This window comes from Chionomys nivalis, chromosome X (genome assembly GCF_950005125.1).
Source record: "Chionomys nivalis chromosome X, mChiNiv1.1, whole genome shotgun sequence".
NCBI lineage: Eukaryota > Metazoa > Chordata > Mammalia > Rodentia > Cricetidae > Chionomys > Chionomys nivalis.
The window spans coordinates 98704369-98723593 of record NC_080112.1 but is presented as its reverse complement, the minus strand read 5'-3'; the positions used below and the strand labels follow the sequence as shown (position 1 = coordinate 98723593).

General features: G+C 40.6%; 1 protein-coding gene across 20 annotated transcripts in view; it reads left to right on the top strand.

The window, feature by feature from the left end:
* LOC130867412 (protein LSM14 homolog A-like) overlaps positions 1-17832 on the top strand; it is a 59355-nt gene extending 41523 nt beyond the window's left edge. For 19 of the 20 annotated variants that reach the window (XM_057759400.1, XM_057759399.1, XM_057759388.1 and 16 more), the window contains 7 exons: positions 3856-4032; positions 4308-4373; positions 9163-9345; positions 9448-9619; positions 11559-11790; positions 14163-14219; positions 16272-17832. In XM_057759400.1, the coding sequence (XP_057615383.1) occupies positions 3856-4032; positions 4308-4373; positions 9163-9345; positions 9448-9619; positions 11559-11790; positions 14163-14186 (854 nt within the window). In that variant the 3' untranslated portion in view covers positions 14187-14219; positions 16272-17832. The remainder of the gene's footprint in view (positions 1-3855; positions 4033-4307; positions 4374-9162; positions 9346-9447; positions 9620-11558; positions 11791-14162; positions 14220-16271) is intronic. The other variant, XM_057759387.1, reaches the window with a different exon arrangement.
* The last annotated feature ends 1393 nt before the right edge of the window (positions 17833-19225 follow it).

Here is a 19225-nt window from a genome sequence, read left to right as displayed (position 1 = left end):
TTTATCTTAGGCTAATTCAGTATATTCTTGCCTTCACCTTCTGAGTGCTGGGGTTACAGGTGTATGCCAACATAACTTCACTAGTTTGGAAGTTTTTTCCTGGTTACTCTATTGCAATAAAGTTTTGCTTAATGGCTTCTACTATTTATTTGTACTTTTTAAACTTTCTACACATTGGAATTGAAATAATGAGCATTCTGTGTTTAACATTTGTTTTCAAAGTTTATCAGATTCGTCCTAGACTCTAGACTCACAACTGAACGTTGAACTGTGCTAAGTGAATTTGAAAACCCATCCAGAGAAATGTACTGCTGATGTGCATGCTATTGAGTCTCTCCTAAAACCATACAGATACGGGACCTTCGGTCTCTGGATCACCACAAAAGACCCATTTTGTAGTGCTTCTGAAAATGTAGGCCATAAGTGAGATCTGGAATATTAGAAGCCATGGAACCTGGAGATGAACATTTTAGTAAGCTTAAGGGATCCTGTTGTCATTTTTGAAAAACTTCTGTTCTTCGAGATAGTCTTATAATCTTTAATCACACAGCCCTGTGTCTGCTGTGTTCACTGCTGCAGTCAGTGTGGTGGGTTGTTGCTTTACTTTCTCAGTAGTGCAGTGTAGATGTCACTTCACAAAGTGAAACAGTCACAGGGCAAAACTGGTGAAGATCAAATCGTGCCAGTACTAATAAGCATAATCCTGTATGTTTTGTTCTTTAAGACACAAGTCTTAAAGTAATTGTAGCCAGCATTGCTCATGCTGGCTGACATAGTGAGTATGGAGTTGGCTCCAGTTAAGAGGACTTAATTAGAATTAGTCTTGCTAAGGACCTGAGATGAGTCCCCAGTACCCTCATGGGACAGCTCAGACCTGACCATGACTCCAGCGGGATCTAAGCTGATAACCTCTAGCTTCCTTGGGAACTGAAAGATACCCCACACACAAGCATAATTAAACAGAAAAATTTAAATATATAGATGTGTATTAAATTTTAAAGATTTTCTGTAAATGACTTGGAAATAGAAGCATAAAGAATAAAACAAAACCATAATCTTGCTACCCACAAGTGGCGAAATATCACATTTTGTTATGTTTTTTCAGACATTTTGTAATTAATATAAATGTATTTTAATCTTTCTTTTGCTATATTTTATGTTAGAGCTCTTACTGAAAAATAATAAGCCTTAATTTCCTTAATTATGAGACTTTGGGGTTAAACAGATGGCTCAGAGGTTAAGAGCACTGGTTGCTCTTCTAGAGGTCCTGAGTTCAGTTCCCAGCAACTCACAACTATCAGTAATAAGATCTGGTGCCCTCTTCTGGTATGCCTGTATACATATAAAATAAATATTTTTTTTTTAAAGAAAGAAAGAATGACAAATAAATAGGATTGGAGAGGTGGCTCGGGTTTTAAGAGCACTACTGCTTTTTCCAGAGGACCCAGGTTTGATTCTCAACATCCATGTGAAGGCTCATAATCATGTGTAACGCCAATCTCAGAAGATCCAACTTCCTCTTCATTGTGGAGACTGCGCATGCATGATACACATGCAGGAAAAGCATCATATACATTTAAAAAAACAAATTGTAAAAAATAGATCTTAAAATACACCTGGACATATAGCAGAGCATACTTGAAAAATAACAAATTTATTTACTTGGTATAATAAAACTATAAGAATAAATTTTTAGAGATGAATAAAACAGTATACAATGTTGGAAACAGCCCCACCATGAATACAAAATGTAATATCTGGTGGTATAGTTTAGTGGTAGAACATTCCCTAGCTGTGTGTCATGATCTGGGTTTTATCCTCTGCACAATAAGTATAGGGAAAGGAGTGGGATTACGTAGATGATTAAGATTTCTAGATTAGCCGGGCGGTGGTGGTGCACACCTTTAATCCCAGCATCAGGAGGCAGAGGCAGGCGGATCTCTGTGAGTTCGAGGTCAGCCTGGTCTACAAGAGCTAGTTCCAGAACAGGAACCAAAAGCTACGGAGAAACCCTGTCTCAAAAAATCAAAAAAAAAAAAAAGATTTCTAGAATAAATTATAGTAGAAAGAGACTGATTATTCCCGTAAGGGTTGTTGGTGTCTGGTAGTTTAAGAAAAGTAAGATTGGATTCCTTACCTCGTACTGAAGACTTGAAAACAGAAGTATTTTTTTATTAAATTTTGATGTGGATATTTGTATAAATCCATGGCACAGAAAGCCTAAGAATCCATTTAAATTTTACCAACTAAAATGTTTGGATTTCAGGGGCTGGACAGGTGACTCAGCAAGAGCTTGTGGTGCTCTTGCAAAGGATGTGTATCAGACAACTCAGTCCCACGGGAAACTCCTGCGCCCCAGGAGTTTCTTCTCAAGCACCCATATTCAGGTGCACAGAAAACACACACAGAGAACAAAAATAAAATAAAATCTTTTTAAAGAAAATAATAGAGCTGGTCGTGGTAATAAGCACCTTTAATCCCAGCACTTTGGAGGCAGAGGCTTATGGATCTCTGTTCCAGGCCAGTCAAGGCTACACAGTGAAACACTGTCTCAAAAAAAAAAAAAAAACCTAAATAAATTTCTGAATTTTGCATAGATACATGAAATTTTCTTTTAACTCTATGATAACAATGTAATGGTCACTCAAACACTCAAAAATGTTTTGATTTTGCTGAAATCATTTCTGGATTTATTCCTAATCATATACTCTACATTTCCTATTTGTAGCAAAATCAACACCGTGATTAATAGGTTGTTAGTAAAAAGGAAATTTAATATACAGCCAATGAGTCAGTGACTCACTCTGTGTGTCTCCCTTTGTTTTTATTTCTGTACTGATGATTTCTGAGTTGCAGGCTTTCTTCTCAGAAAAGCAATGATAGGGGCTGGAGAGATGGCTCAGAGGTTTAGAGCACTGGCTACTCTTCCAGAGGTCCTGAGTTCAATTCCCAGCAACCGCATGGTGGTTCACAACTGTCTCTGATAATATCTGGTGCCCTTTTCTGGTGTGCAGGCACACATGCAGGCAGAACACTATATACATAATAAATAAGTCAAACCCCTGACAAATAGAGACAAGGCAGGAGAGTTTCTGTGTGACTTTGGGAATGAGTGTGACTGTTCTGGAGTTCTCAGAAGAGTTTGTTTTTGATGTCTTTTAAATTCTGACATTTAATTACCCAAACAGTTAAGGCTTGTAAGAACCATCTGCCTGCCGTGCTTTATTGTCCTGTATATTCTTAGAGCAGAGCTCCGCGCTTTAGTCATTTACATGGCTATTCATACCTGGGATCCTACCACTTGGGTGATGGAGGCAGGAGGATCAGGAGCTGAAGGCCAGCCTGAACTATATGAGATTGTCTCAAAAAAAAAAAATCTGAATGTGTCAGTATAATCCTGTGATTAGGAAAGCCTCCATTTGACATGCCTACAGCGTGATATTTGCATCCCAGCACTCAGGAGGCAGAGCCAGGTGGATCTCTGAGTTTGAGACCACTCTGGTCTGTGGAGTGAGTACCAGGACAGCTAGGACTGTTACAAAGAGAAACCCTGTCTTAAAAAAACGAAGAAAGAAGAAGAACAAAGAAAGAAACATAGATAAATTCATGGCAATGATGTTGTTACTGTATTTTTTGTGGATTTTTTTTGTTTGTTTGGTTTTGTTTTGTTTTCATTGCCTAAATAATCAGCCCACTAAAGATAAGTAGATTTAAGCACTGGTCTAATAAAATTAATTCAGTTTTATGCTGAGGATTTGATTTAGCAGAATAAAATTCTAAACTTATTTTTAAAAGGTCTAGATGGTTTTGAAATTCTAGGTTAGGGTAGTTTATTATCTTTTGGTTACATTTTAGGTCGATCAAGCCCTCCGTTAGACCCTTTGAGAAAAAGTCCAACCATGGAACAAGCAGTACAGACCGCCTCGGCCCACTTACCTGCTCCAGCACCTGTTGGGAGAAGGAGCCCTGTACCAACCAGGCCTTTGCCATCTACCAGCCAGAAAGCAATAGACAACCAAGAGCACAGGCAAGGTAGAGCTGAGCTGTTTACTGTTCCTGCACGGATGATCACTCTCCATCTCCTCATTTCATTAAGAGGGTTACTTTATGTGAACGACCCTAGCAGGTTTAAGCTGAACTTTATTTTAATAGTGTTCGGTCTTTCAAATTTGATTCAAAGTGGTGGGAGTGTGTGGGGTTTTTCTGTTTGTTTGGGGTGTTGTCTGTCATCTCCATTCTAACTTTGTGGGATTTTTTTGGGTATATATTCTGAATTGATTTGTCACTTTGCATGTCTCTTTCTATAGCTGAAGTACACAAAGTCCCAAGGCCAGAAAATGAGCAGCTCAGAAATGATAGCAAGAGGCAAATAGGTAAGTTACCTGGCTCTAGCTGGTTTGGGTTTATTTGATTGGAGGGGTTTTGTGGTTGCTTGCTTGGTTGCTTGCTTGCTTGCTTGCTTGCTTGCTTGCTTGCTTGCTTGCTTGGCTGGTTGTAACAGGTCCTCGCTGTATAGCCCTGACTGTCTTGGAACTCTACCTCCCAAGTGCTGGGATTAAAGGCATGTGCCACCACACCTAGCAGCTACCTGGATCTGAAGGCTGTGTGCTGTGGATCTCAATGGGGGAAAGCATTTCAAAGAAATGCATAGTTGCTATAAAAAGAAAGGTGGGAATTGTTGACTACAGAGGACTGACCCTAAGGCAGCGGCTTGTTGTGAGTCTGCACATGGGGTAAACTGTTGCTGACCTCCATAAACAGACAGACCAGAAGGTGAATGTCAGAAGTAGGTGACATCTTAGGAAGATGAGTTTGGTTAATTGCATTCTGCCGGTATCTGTTTACTAGTTTTGCTAGTTGGGAAGGAAGCTGGAAAATGGACTCTTAATACCACAATGAACTTTTTTATTTTCTTATGTCTATATTTAATTTTTCTGAAGTACTATTTTTCTGGAAGAGACTCTTACTTAATGATACACAGTTGTTTTTGGATTTGGGGGATTATGTACATGTTCTTGTGGATGTATATGCATGCAGGTACATAATGCATGTATGTGCATATGGTGGTAGAGTTCAGAGGGTAATATTTCGTGTCTTTTTGACATTATTTTTGAGGGAAGCATCTCTCACTGAACCTGGAGTTCATTACCTCGACTGTGCTGGCTGATCGTTGAGCTCCAGGGATTCATTTATCTTCCGAACTTGAGTCCTCGTGCTTATGTGTCTGGGCATGTGTACAGAGGTCAGAGGTTGACATCAGATTTCTTCCTCAATCACTCTTATATACTCTTATATACTGAGGAAGGCTTTCTTACTTGAACCCTAAGCTTGCTAATTAGGCTAGTTTAGCTACTGGCTTGCTCCAGGGATCCCCTGTGTCTGCCTTCTGAGAGCTGGGATCATAGGTGTGGGCTACCATGACCGCCCAGCATTTATGTAGGTGGCAGGCATCTGGACTGCAGCCCTCACAGTTGTATAGCAGGGGAGTGTTACCCTCAGCAATCCTCAACCCATTGAATTGTTTTTTAAGTGTATACTGAGTGTTTGCCTGCATGTATGTATGTGTGTATGATTGCCAAGTGTGTACCTGGGTGCCCACAGAGGTCAGAACAGGGCATCAGATCACTTGAAGCTGGAGTTACAGACAGCTGTGGACTGTCATGTGGGTGATGAGAATGCCAGGTCCTCTGGAAGATCAGCCAGTGCTCTTTACCTCTGAGCAATTTCCAGTCCCCAAAACAAAATTTTCTTTTTAAGATTTATTTGTTATGTAAACAGTGTTCTGCCTGCATTGTATGCCTGCAGGCCAGAAGAGAGCACCAGATCTGTGGAATTGAATACAGGCCTTCTGGAAGTGCAGCCAATTCTCCTAACCTCTGAACCATTTCTCCAGCCCCCTTCTTCTTCCTTTTTTGTATTTAAGGCACCAGCAAGATGACTGGCTCTTTAGATAAAGGTGCTTGCTGCTAAATCTGATTAAATTAATGTTTTCTTTTAAGTATTTTAAAATCCAGAGTTTGTGTTTGCTTGTTTGTTTTGTTGTTGTTTTTTAAGACAGTCTCATGCAGCCCAAGCTAGTCTGGAAATTACTGAATAATCAGGGATGGTCTCCAACTCCTGATTCTGCCTCCCAAGTGCTGCCATTGTAGGCATGTGCCAACAGATTTAATCCAAAGATTTTTGCTTTTTTTAAAAATTTATTTTGTGTGAATGAATATTTTGCCTGTATGCATATATATGTACCACATGCTTGTCGGATCCCCTGAAACTGGAGTTACATGTAGTTGTGAGTCACCTAATCTGGGTCCTGGGAACCAAACCTGGGTTACCTCCTAAAAGCAATGAGTGCTCTAAACCCCTGAGCTAGTTCCAGGACAGATCAAAGCTACAGAGAAACCCTGTCTTGAAAAACAAAAACAAACAAACAAAGCCAGGACAAACATGAAACTAGCTCTTGTAGACCAGGCTGGCCTCGAACTCACAGAGATCCACTTGACTCTGCCTCCCACGTCCTGGGATTAAAGGCGTGCGCCACCACCACCACCTGGCTTCTGAGCGGTCTTTTTAAATGAAGCACTGTATAAGAACTTTTCATTTTCTTTTGTGGTTATTGATTTAATGAGGTTTTACATTTTCTTTGGCAATATTTAATATTTAAAAATCATGTTTTTGTTAATTTCCAATTTATTAATGGAAAATAAAAGCTAAAACTGTGCCAAGTTAAAGCATAGTAGTAACATATAATCACCTTAATTTAGATGGCGACTAGGAAGTAATCTTTGTATTTATTGTTAGGTACCTCAGTGTGCTGTTTTTAAGTGTATGAGCACGAATTTCACTTCTACATGTTTGGGGTGCTCTCTCTGTGGTCTGGGCTGGCCTGGACCTCCTAGACTGAAGAGATCCTCCTCCATCACCTCCTGGGTAGTGGCTTACTGCTTTCTGTGTGGATTTTTATGTTTTGTTTGTTGTGGAGTAGTTACTATATTTTAAACAGGTGAATAATCTCTTAGAATAATTACCATATTTTATCTTGCAAAGTTATGTAAGAAGCTGTAGGAATACCTCAGTGGTCAAGAGTGCTTGCTGCTTTTGCAGGGAAATGTCTGTTTCCTAGCACTATAGCTGGCATCTCATGCACCCCTTTCTGACTCTGCAGGCATGTGCTTACACATATATACACGTAGTCTTTTCATAAATCTTTTAATAATACTTTGTGAAGTAATAAGTAAATTTATCTTCCTTAAACTCACCACCTGTGTTGGAGATAACTCTCAGTGGCAGAATGCTTGCCTAGTATCCAGAATGCCTTAGAGCCAGTCTCTATTATCACAAAAAGAAACAAAAGAACTAAAAAGCTTCTCTACCCTCATCCACCACTAAGGGTCACTAACAGAACAGTGTTCTTACAGTTTCTCCTTGGATTTTATATTCTTTTTGCGGGACTTTAAGGTGAATCATGCCCTGTTTCCTGGCGTGGAACTGAGTTGCTTTTAATAATAATAAAATTGAATGTGTTAAAAGACCTGCTTATCTAGACATAATGGTCTGGATCTGTTGCTTATGGTTGTTTTTTCTCAAACTCGGTTTGCTATTCCTTAGCAAACAGTGAGCACAGCCCTGTTACCTTGTAGTCACTTCTGATTCTTGTCAGTATGTTACACAGTTCATCTAACTATACAGTTTGTACTTCATTGAATTCATCGTACTCTGTGTTGTACTTTTTTTTTTTTAGTTAAACTCACACTAAGTACTATTCCATGTTCTATTTTTTTCTTAGTCACACATGTACTGGATGTTTGGGTTCCCAAGTTTTCACTATGAATTATACTACTTTGTATTACTTTATCACATCTCAGTGACTGACTGAGATCCTGTGGTGGTGTTGTAGAAAGAGAATACATAGATCCAGAAGACTTGAATAAGTGGAGCTGCTTAGAGGAAACAGTGAAAGCAGGAAGTGCTTGGAACCAGTAAGGACTGGTGCTTCTCTTGTCTGTTGTTTGTCTGAATTGTGAGAAAAGCATCTTTTCCTGCAGTTTGTGCTAATTAGTGTTCGCTTATGCTCTTATGTACATCTTATCTCCTGTTATCCTTTCCACAAAGGACCTGACACTTTGGGTATGGGGTACATGGCAGAAGGAAGAGAATTTCTAGACCCTATGTTAATATAGTGAAGAAGGCTCCAGATCTGTCAATTATACATCTCTTTGTTACGGTCTTCATAGACATAACTGTATAAAAATTACATTAAAAACTTTTATTTCTATTTTTTAGTATACATACTAACTTAGCAACTTTCTCTCTTTTTTGGGAGGGAGGGATTTGAGACGGGGTTTCTCTATAGCTTTGGGGCCTTTCTGGAACTAGCTCTGTAGACCAAGCTGGCTTCAAACTCACAGAGATCCACCTCTTTCTGCCTCCCGAGTGCTGGGATTAAAGGTGTGTACCACTAGCAACTTAATTCTTTTTGGTATCTTTTTGACATCAGTTTATTTGTTTTTCTCTGTGTATATGGGCATGTGTATGCTGCTGTGCACCCATAGAAGCAAAGGATGACTTTCAGGAGTTGTTTTTGCTTGTTTGTTGTATTTATTTCTGTATATGTGCCATTGTTCAGGTGAGTCACAGTACAGATGTGGAGGTCAGGATAACTTGTGGAATTCAGTTCTCTCTTAGCATCATATGGGTTCCAGGGATTGTACACAGGTCATCAGTCAGGCTTGACAGCAAGCTCCTTTACCCATTGAGCCATCTCTCCAGCCCCAATTTCAGGGGGGATTGTTGTTATTTTAAGATTTTTATTATATGTGTATGCATGCTTTAATTGCATGTATGTCTGTGTACATGTGTGCCTAGTACCTGCTGAGATCAGAAAAAGGCATAAGTCACTCCCTGGAACTAGAGTTTTGAGTGGTTGTAAACCACCATGTGAATGCTGAGAACTAAACATAGGTTCTCTGCAGGAGGAGCCAGTGTTTTTAATCATTAAACCATCTCTCCACTCCACCCCCCATTTCTCATTTATATAAAAATACATATATGCTGTACATATAGAGACCTTTAAACATTTATATTGTAGATCGTTTCATACAAAGACTGCAGTACTGTCCTAAACCAGCTGCTACATGCTGAATGTTTGTTATATTCTTTCTTGCGTAGTTCCAGGTGTTCCTTCTGTTCCCAGGAGAGGACGTGGGGGCCATCGAGGTGGCAGGGGAAGATTTGATATTCGCCGAGATGGTCCAATGAAATTTGAGAAAGACTTTGACTTTGAAAGTGCAAATGCACAATTTAACAAGGAGGAAATCGACAGAGAGTTTCATAATAAACTTAAATTAAAAGGTAAGTTTTTATTTTTTTAATCAGAAAATCATTATTATCTTTGAGGTGAAGATGTTTTACAGCTTGGATGTTTAGAATCTTAACTTGCATGTTTTTCATTAGAAGATAAACTTGAGAAACAAGAGAAACCTGTAAATGGTGAAGATAAAGGAGACTCCGGAGTTGATACACAGAACAGTGAAGGAAATGCTGATGAAGAAGATCCTCTTGGGCCCAACTCCTACTACGACAAAACTAAATCCTTCTTTGACAACATTTCCTGTGATGATAATAGGTACAATCTTTTCATGTGCTCTAGGGGCATTAACATGTAAAATGCCTATGACAGCAATGAATTTCTAAGATTTACTATTTTTATTTTATGCGTTATGGTGGTGTTTTGCCCGCATGTGTGTCTTGTCTGTACATCATATGCATGCAGTGCCCACAGGCCAGAAGAGGGCATCAGATTCCTTAGAATTGTAGTTGGAGAAGGTTGTGAGACACTATGTGGGAGCTTAGGTTGAACCTAGGTCTTCTAGAAGAGTAACCAGTGCTCTTAACTATTGAACCAACTTTCTAGCCCCCCCCCCCAATTGATTTTTGTAATGACTTTTTTCTTTTCCTAAAAGAAATTACTGTTGATAAGGTTTTTTTTTGGGGGGGGGGGGTTTGTTTGTTTGTTTGCGTACACACATTCCATAGAGTGGATGTGGTAGCCAGAGGACAATTTAAGGGAAATCAGTTCTTTCCTCTTAGCATGTTTTTTTCCAGGAATGGAACCCAGATATCAAACTTGCTGGCAAACACCTTTATCAACTGAGCCATCTCACCAGCCCAAAAGCTTTCAAATGATATTCCTTCTAAAGCAGTAAAGGTTGAGGATGTAGCTCAGTGGAGGAATACTATCCCAGCGTATGCGAGGCCCTGGGCTTTATCCCAGTAACACAAAAGGAAAAAGAGGCTGGGTGGTAGTGGCACACACGGCACACACACACAACTGCAAATAATTTTAAATAGTGAAAATAAAAAAAAAAAAAAACATAAAGGGTGCCGGGCAGTGGTGGCACATGTCTTTAATCCCAGCACTCGGGAGGCAGAGGCAGGCGGATCTCTGGGAGTTCGAGGCCAGCCTGGTCTACAAGAGCAAGTTCTGGGATAGGCACCAAAGCTACAGAGAAACCCTGTCTCGAAAAACCAAAAACCAAAAACCTAAAAAAAAAAAAAAATAAATAAAAAATAAAGGGACCAGGAATAGAGGCACACACCTTTAATTGGGAGGCAGAGTAGGTGGATAGTTCGAGGCCAGCCTGGTCTACAGAGTGAGTTCAGGATAGGCTTCACAGCACTACAGAGAAACCCTGCCTCAAAAAACCAAGAAGAAAGAAAAATAATCATGGACTTTAACCTGTAATCCCAGCACTTGGGTAGGAGGTGGATTCAGGAGGGTGAGGGGTTCAGAGCCAACCTATGTTATGGGAGATCTGTCTTGAAAAGAACAGCTTATACTTTTGTAAGTATTTAGTTACATTTAGATACTAGTTAAAACAGAAGCATTAGTATAGCATATAAACCTTTCCTTTGTGTTACCTTGTCTGCATTGTAATTCAAATGAAACCAAACCCAGACGGAAAATGTTTCTTCAGAATTGACTCATACAGTACAGTCTGTCATATTAGAGGTGCAGAGCCCAGCACAGTGAGTGAAGGGCTGCAGAAACCATGCTGTCCACGTCACATCACCTTTGTCCTGACTGCAGCTTGGTGCAGTTTAAGCGTGGATAGGGAGGCCTGAGCCTGCTGGGCCCAACGTCTACTGTAACCACACAAGCTCTTGCTGAGTTAATTGCATTGGGTCCAGTTAGGAGCTAGGATACGAGGGCCTCCATCTCCTAGCTTCTCTAAGACAAGACTTTCCTACCAACTCTGTCTTCCTTTCTATGGGTCAAGTGGAATCTACGAATTCTCTCAGTCTTAATTATCTTCATATTAAGGTTCTTATCAGTTGTATTTATAAGAAACTAGCCTCTGTATCATGTGAAAATATACTACAGAAATGTATCAGGCTTGCATGCCAGGAAGGCTTGCAAGAATTTACATTAGCTGCTTGTTTTGTTGTTGCTAATTAATTTTGAGAAATTAATTAAATTTATCCAGAATCGGGGCTACATAGACTTGCTAAGGGATCCACTTTTTGAGCTAACACGCTAATGTCCATCTACTCTTATATGACAGAGACAGGAGACTAACGTGGGCTGAGGAGAGAAGGTTAAATGCTGAGACGTTTGGGATCCCACTTCATCCTCATCGTGGCCGTGGGGGCTACCGAGGCCGAGGGGGCCTTGGCTTCCGTGGTGGCAGGGGACGTGGCAGTGGCCGAGGAGGGACCTTCACTGCCCCTCGAGGTTTTCGTGGTGAATTCAGAGGTGGTCGTGGGGGCAGGGAGTTTGCAGATTTTGAATATAGGGTAAGTATAGCAACATGCTGTGGGATTGGCCTTCAGAACATTTTACTTGTATCTGTTTTGGCAGAATTATTTTTAAAACATCAGAATAACTTTCAGTTTAACTTCTTAAAGAATATACATGATTAGAATATCTATTTTTAGTACTGGCTTTGTGGGAGCCTAGGCAGTTTGGATGCTCACCTTACTAGACCTGGATGGAGCTGGGTGGTTCTTGGACTTCCCACAGGGCAGGGAACCCGGATTACTCTTAGGGATGATGAGGGAGGGGGACTTGATGGGGGAGGGGGAGGGAAATGGGAGGTGGTGGCGGGGAGAAGGCAGAAATCTTTAATAAATAAATAAATAAATAAAAATTTTAAAAAAAGAATATCTATTTTAACAACAAAGACCATAATTTCTTGACTAATGAATGAAAAAGAGCTGGGTTTGGTGGTACACGCCTTTAATCCCAGCTCTAGGGAAGCAAAGGCAGGTGGGTCTCTGAGTTCAAGGTCAGCCTGAGAAAAAGAAAGTGCATCTTGAGTACTTCAAGGTGGCATCAAGCTAAGCAGTAGTTAGAGTGTTGCCTGTAGCCTGACTGCTCTTTCAGCCCAAGGGAGTTTAGAAGACTGGTGATTTTTGCTGTTTTATTAGAGCTAGGAGTTAAGATTTCATAAACCAGTAAAATCTCTTAGACCCCCCCGCCCCCACCCTCAAAAAAGAAAAAGAAATACTCTGGTAGCTGCTGTGTTATGTTAGTGTTACCTTTTTTCTGTCTTATAAAAGAAAAATTTTTAAGGGAAACACTAAGGAATACTAAAACCATACAGTTTTAAAAAATGACTATCACCTTTATTTCATATTACTAGATTTTTGCACTTTAACACTTTGCTTTAAATCTGCACATCTGAATACGTTGGCGTTCACATAGTGGTTAGTGAGTGACAAGCACGCTGCTGCATGGTTCTCACACACTGACTCAAACCTCGCGACAGCTCTGTGAGACGGCTCTATTATTACCTACGTCTTACAAAGGAGACAGATACAGAGAGATATTAAATAACCTGCCCAAGGTCACAGAACCAGAGAGGAATGGCACTGAGTGTTGGGCCTAGCAGGTTGGCTCTTGAGTCACTGCTCTTAATATAGGTTTGTAGAGAACTCACTAGGCTCTTGTTTTCTTATTATGGCATGCTCTCGAGAGTCCTCTGGTATATTGGCATTCACCAACAGCTGGGGAAAAATTCCATTACTCTTTTAGTGTGCTTTTGTGTATAATTTATCTAGTGAAAGAGGCCAGTCATTTAAGGAACTATCTTAGATTTTTGACTAGAAAATAAAAGAGGAAAATTCTGTTATACAGAGATCTACTGGTAATAGCAAAAGAGAGTTGCAAAGATTTGCTGGCTTGAGTTTTGTTGTCTGATTTTTTATAACTAAGCTATTATTGAGGGTCTCTGTGGAAGATCAGTATTGATGGATTTGGGGCCAGGTATATTAATTTTAATGTCTTGGATATTGTGCCGAGACTGCTCAGAATTAGCTTTAAGTCATTAGCTCCTGTTACCCAGCCGTGCAATTGCAAGACCCCTTCAGCTCAGGTTCTCACTCTATAGACTGTTCTTGCTCATCTGACTTCTCTTAGAGTTACCAGCTCCCCCATACACAACTCAGTTCTTTGAGCACTGGAATAGGTATTAGTTTGGGGATGGATGTAAGCAAACTTGGTTTAACAGACAGAAGTGAAGATAGGACCATAGAGAATCAGCCAAATTTGATCCTCTCTTCCACCTCACCCTGTAAGGCAGGTGATTGACCTCTGAGAGGTATAAACTTAGTGTTAGACTGGGTTCTAGCTCCTAGCAGGACACACAGTGATTGTAATTCTACTCCAGTTTTTACTAAGAATAATGGTTTGCACATAAACTTTGTGTCCTGTACTGTTTTTCTTTTTGGAGAAGGGAGCTATCTGGAGTGGGGTATGGATGTAGTCGGCTTTGAGCTCATGCTCCTGTGAAGTAGCTTCAGGCACCATGGTGGCTGACTGAGTCTTCTGTTTCTTCAGAGAGGGTCCTGAGACAGTGAAGAATCCGAATTGGGGGCTGGAGGTGACTCAGTGGTTAAAAGTGCTTGCTAACTTCCAGAGGACCCAAGTTTGATTGTCAGCACCCATATCAGGCAACTCAGACCTGCCTGTAACTGCAGCCCCAGGCTGTCTTCTGATTTCCACTGACACACACACACACACACACACACACACACACACACACACACACTTTTTTAATTGGGGTGGGGGAGGAAGAATCTGAAATGACTCTATCTCTTTCCTCCCCTTACTCCTTCTCTCCCTCTCTTTCACCTGTCTTTTTTTTTTTTTTTTTTTACCCTTTCAGAAAACCACGGCTTTTGGACCCTAAAAGTTCTGGATTGGTCATACTGCTTTCTGAAAGGTAAAAAAAAAAAAAGAAAGAAATTGGGAGGTGTGAAGGTTGATTTGTTGGGGGACTGACGGTTCATTTTTAGTTCATTTGTTTCCATGCCAACTTGTACTTTGCCATATGTGCTTCAGTTTTTTAGTGACACTGCACAAATAATTTGGTATTGTAACTCAGGTGAAGAAGTTAACTCTTTCAACTAGGAATTTCTTGTCCTACTGTTAGGATGTGTATCACTAAAGATTAGGTGTTGTGCAGGGTATGGTGGCGCACGCCTTTAATCCCAGTTCTTGGGAGGCAGAGGCTGGAGGATCTCTGTGAGTTCTAGGACAGCCTCAGCTGTTACACAGAGAAACCTTATCTCAAACCCTAACCATCACCACTACCAAGAAAAAAAAATGTGTGGCTATAAGGGGGATGGATCCCAAAACCCATGGGTGCATAAGTCTCTTATAAAACAATGTTGCATTTACATAGACCCCGTCGTATCCTCTTATCTGTTTGTGGGGTCTAGAGATTGATCACAAGAGTTCACCCGTGTTGCTCGGGTGCTTTATGCGGGCTTCACTGCTAGCTCCTGTTTTCCCTGCCCTGCAGATTACCTCTAACACAGTCGAGTGATGCAACTAGTACGCAGACAGTTGTTACACCCTGTTGTGCAGGCCCTAAAGGGGAGAGACAGGATTTCTACATGCTTTGTACAAATGCAGACACATAAACACACATGCCTAGTTTATATCCACTCCTAAAACTGAGGGCGCAGACTGTGGTGGCTGCTTGTCTGAGGGTAGCAGAGCCTGACTGTACTATATGTAAACTTGAGTTTAGGGTCAGTTTACTGGTTATAGTTTCTCGTTTTTCCAGTCAAGTTTAGTTTTCAAGCTTATTTCATTTTTTTTTTTTTTTTGGTTTTTTGAGATCTTATTTCAAATTTAAGAGTTATTTGGTTTTTTTAATTTTTTTTTTTTTGATTTTCGAGACAGGGCTTCTCTGTAGTTTTTAGTGCCTGTCCTGGAACTAGCTCTTGTAGACCAGGCTAGCCTCAAACTCCCAGAGATCCTCCTGCCTCTGCCTCCCGAGTGCTGGGATTAAAGGCATGCGCCACCACTGCCCGGCGGTTTTTTTAATTTTTAAGTTTACAAAGTTTTTTTTTTGTTTGTTTTGTTTTTTTTTTTTGTTTTTAAGGCCTGGTCTTATGTGGCTTAAACTAGCCTTGAGCTTACTGTATAGTAGGGCTAAACGTTTCTCTTGCCTCCATCACCATAGTGCTGTGATTAGAGGCATGTGCCACCACCACAGTTAGTTTACTTAATGGTAGGGATAAGGCCAAGAGCTTCATGTATGGTGGGCCAGGACTCTGCTGGCAAAGGTACTAACCCTTAGGGCTAGAGAGACAGCTGAACAGTTAAGAGTGCTTGCTGCTTTTTCAGAGCTCAAGTGGGTTCCAGGACCCATACTGGGTTTTTACAACTCTCACAACCCCTGTAGCTGCAGCCCCAGGGACGCAGTGCCCTCTCCTGAGCTCTGTTTAAAATCACAGGCACTCACTTGTGCATGCCTACACAGATGATCAAAGTAAAAATAAATATATTTGAAAGTTATTTTTAAAAAGTAGATTTCTAAGTCCAATAGCACTGCTTTCTCCTAGCATGCAAGTTTAGAAAGAAATGTTATTTCACCTTCTGGATTATTATATTGCTTGGTAAAAGATGTCAAAATTTAGGAATTTAAGAAGCTTATTTCAAAAGAGTTTTATGAGTAAATAAATGAAAGTTTAACTGTTGTGTTAAATTGTTAGGATAATCAAAGGCAGTGAGGTACCCCCATATTGCAGAGTGGCCTGCCTGTCAGTCCAGCCACTGCTACAATCTCTGCTGACTGGAAAACCCACTCACTGTCAAGTGAACTTAAAGCAGTGTTTCCAGAAACCAGGGAGACAGCTTTTCTCTGTGAAAATAAGAGGAGGGTATTTAGAGTAACCTGAATAAACTTCGGCAAACCAAGAAAAAAGTCTTACCAATGAGCCTTGGCTTAGAACATGAACTAATATTTCTTTTTCCTTTTCAGAGAGACAGCAAAGTTGCTGCATAGTCTACAAACAAGTCTTTGAAAACAGGTAGCTCCTAGCTCTTCCTGGTCTTGGAAAGTGGTTTCCGTCTTTGTGAAGATGAAGAAGTGAAGTTGCTGTCTGTCTGTCACCAGCACTGGGTTTATCTGTTTGTTTTTCTGCTTCATTTCAAAGCTACACTGCAGTTGCTTTGAGCAGAAAGGCTTGACAAGAGCATAAGTGTGTGCGGAGTAGCAGGAGGTCATGGTCCTTGCTTAGAGTCCAACTCCAGCGAGCTGAGTGGAACTGCTAAGTGTTTTCTCATCACTGACAGGATTTTCTTATCACTAATTAATTGTATTCGGTGATTACTTCAAGTTGCCTGCAGATAGGCCGTGATACTGTGTTTTGAGCCACAGAAGGTTGTGTGTGCATGCGTGTGTGTATGTGTGCGTGTCTGTATCTTTTTCTTTTTGGAGATCTTATAATATGAGGTAGCTTATTTCGACACTTAATTAGGGTACTGGATGGTAGAGAATTTTGTCAGTCAACTATGCACACACAGGTAAATACTGTTTCTTCGGCAAAGGTAACTTTTTTATGTAGTTGTAAAATTCCATTATATTCCATTGCCAAATAAACATTAAGATCTTTGTATAGCTGTAAAAAAAGCAACTAATTTTTTAAATAATAAACGTTTAAAGTCAGCAAACATACGTGTCCTTGCAGAAGTTGGTGTGCTGAGGAGTAGGACTGTGGGTGGGTCCTTTCCCCTTGCTTTCCAGGCTTAAAAGTTTTTGATTTATTTTTTAATGTTTGGAACATAAATGAAGATTTGATAATTTTATTCCATTATCTAAAAAGGATAAATTATTCGTGCATAGTGTATTGACTTCATTTGTAGCAAATCATTGAATTTGTCCAAAAAACAGATATTTTCAGTGTATGAATATAAATAATCATAAATGAGAATGTACCTCGCTGTATTTTCAAATAAGTAACTTTCCCCCTTTGTAAGACATTAAAACTAGGCATCAGTTGACCTGTTCCTCCTGCTATGCCTGGAATTCTGTTGCAATGACACTGACTCCTGTTTTACTTCAAGAAGATGGAATTTTCCGAACCGTCTTGCACCTGTAAAACATCACTAACACAGTCTGTGGGCCTGTGACCCACTGATGACTCCATGTACACGTTTGTTGCTAACTGTAAATTACTAATAAATCTTTTTTGATATTTAAGCTATAGTGGAAAAGATCTGGCCACTTTGTGTTTTTGACGAAGGCCATGGAATAAAGGGATCCAAAGATTTGACTACTTTTATCTACTTTGATTCTTGTTACTTTTGTCATTCAGTAGTGATAAAGGTGTGGGAAATTGTGCTGTAGGAGAATCAGACTAAGTGTTGTTGGAGGAGCGGGCTGTGTCCCATCGCCTGGCTAGCTTAACCCCCGAAATAATCACACAGAAATTGTATTAATTAAATTACTGTTTGGCCCATTATCTCTAGCCTCTTATTGGCTAACTCTCACATCTTGGTTCAACCCATTTCTAATAATCTGTATGTCACCACGAGGTCATGGCTTACCAGAAAAGATTCAGCATGTCTGACCTGGCAGCTCCATGGCGGCTCAGCTCGATCTGCTGCTTTCTTCCTCCCAGAATACAGTTCTGTCTTCTCCGCCTATCACGCCAAGCAGTTTCTTTATTGATTAACTGGTGAAAGCAACACAAATACTGAAAGACCTCCTACACCATTTAAGGATGCTTGATTATTTTTAAATTTATATCTGTTGTATAGCTTAGCAAGGAGATGCTTTGTAATTTGGTTTCATTGTTGAGATCTGGTACTTGGCAGCCATAGTTTACTGTGTGCCTGCATGTGAACAACTAGCTCTTTTGGAGAACCCACAAATCATGGTATTGACCACATTTGTAGGCACCCTGAAAGCATCAAAGCACGCACTGTGGCCATACCTCTAGGCTGAGATGTCCCTGGCCAGTTTCAGAACTGTAAGTGCCCATGCAGCATGAGCTCACACTGGTTTACAGCCCCCCAGGTCATTGACTGGGGTGTTTACTGTCCCTATAATAACTGGCAGCAAACGTGTCCATAGTGCACCTTCTAGTAGCAAGACTTTTATCATAAAACTGTTCAATGAACATGTTCTCAAAATTCTTTCTCATAAGTAATGACATTCTTTCCATAGAAGATTAATGGAAAGGATCTTGAGTGCAGGAGACAGCGATGGTAATGTTTGCCCAGGAGTAACTAAGTCATGTCTAACCACTTCCAACATTGATTTGTCGTCGTAGCTGATCAAGGAAAGCTAGAAATCCCTTTATCCACTGAGATCTGTGACATGAGAATAGAGCACATCGAGGCCACACTGGAAGACTGTCCAGAGTGCACCTCTGTAGGCAGGTAAGTGTAACAGATAACCAAACTTGAGAGCCCACCCAGCAGTGTAAGGCCTGGGTTCAATCCTCAGTACCACAAAGAGTAATGAAGATGAAAAACTTCTCTGTTTCTCCCTCCAAGAGTAGGGCTTGATGTGAGGTGAATGATGATTGAGAGTGTTAATCCAGCCCAGAGGTTCTGAGGCAGAGTTGAGTTGACCTCCATAGGGTTGCTAAGCAGTGTGAGAAGTGGTGTTTGGCTCTGGATAACCAGGATGCATCCATCATTAGACTATGGGGCCGAGCAATGGTGGTGCACATTATTAATTGCATGCTTGGGAGGCAGAGGCAGGTGATTCTCTGAGTTTGAGACCAACCTGGGCTACAGAGCAAGTTTCAGGACAACCAGAGCTACACAAAGAAACCCTGACAAGGGGCGGGGCACAGGATAAAGAGCCATAGCCTGGCATGGTGTGCATACCTTCAATCCTCAAAGAGACAGAGGCAAGCGAAAGAAAGGAAAAGAGTGTATGATTGGGTAAATGTTCGTCAGTTACACAGCTCAAAGTACAAT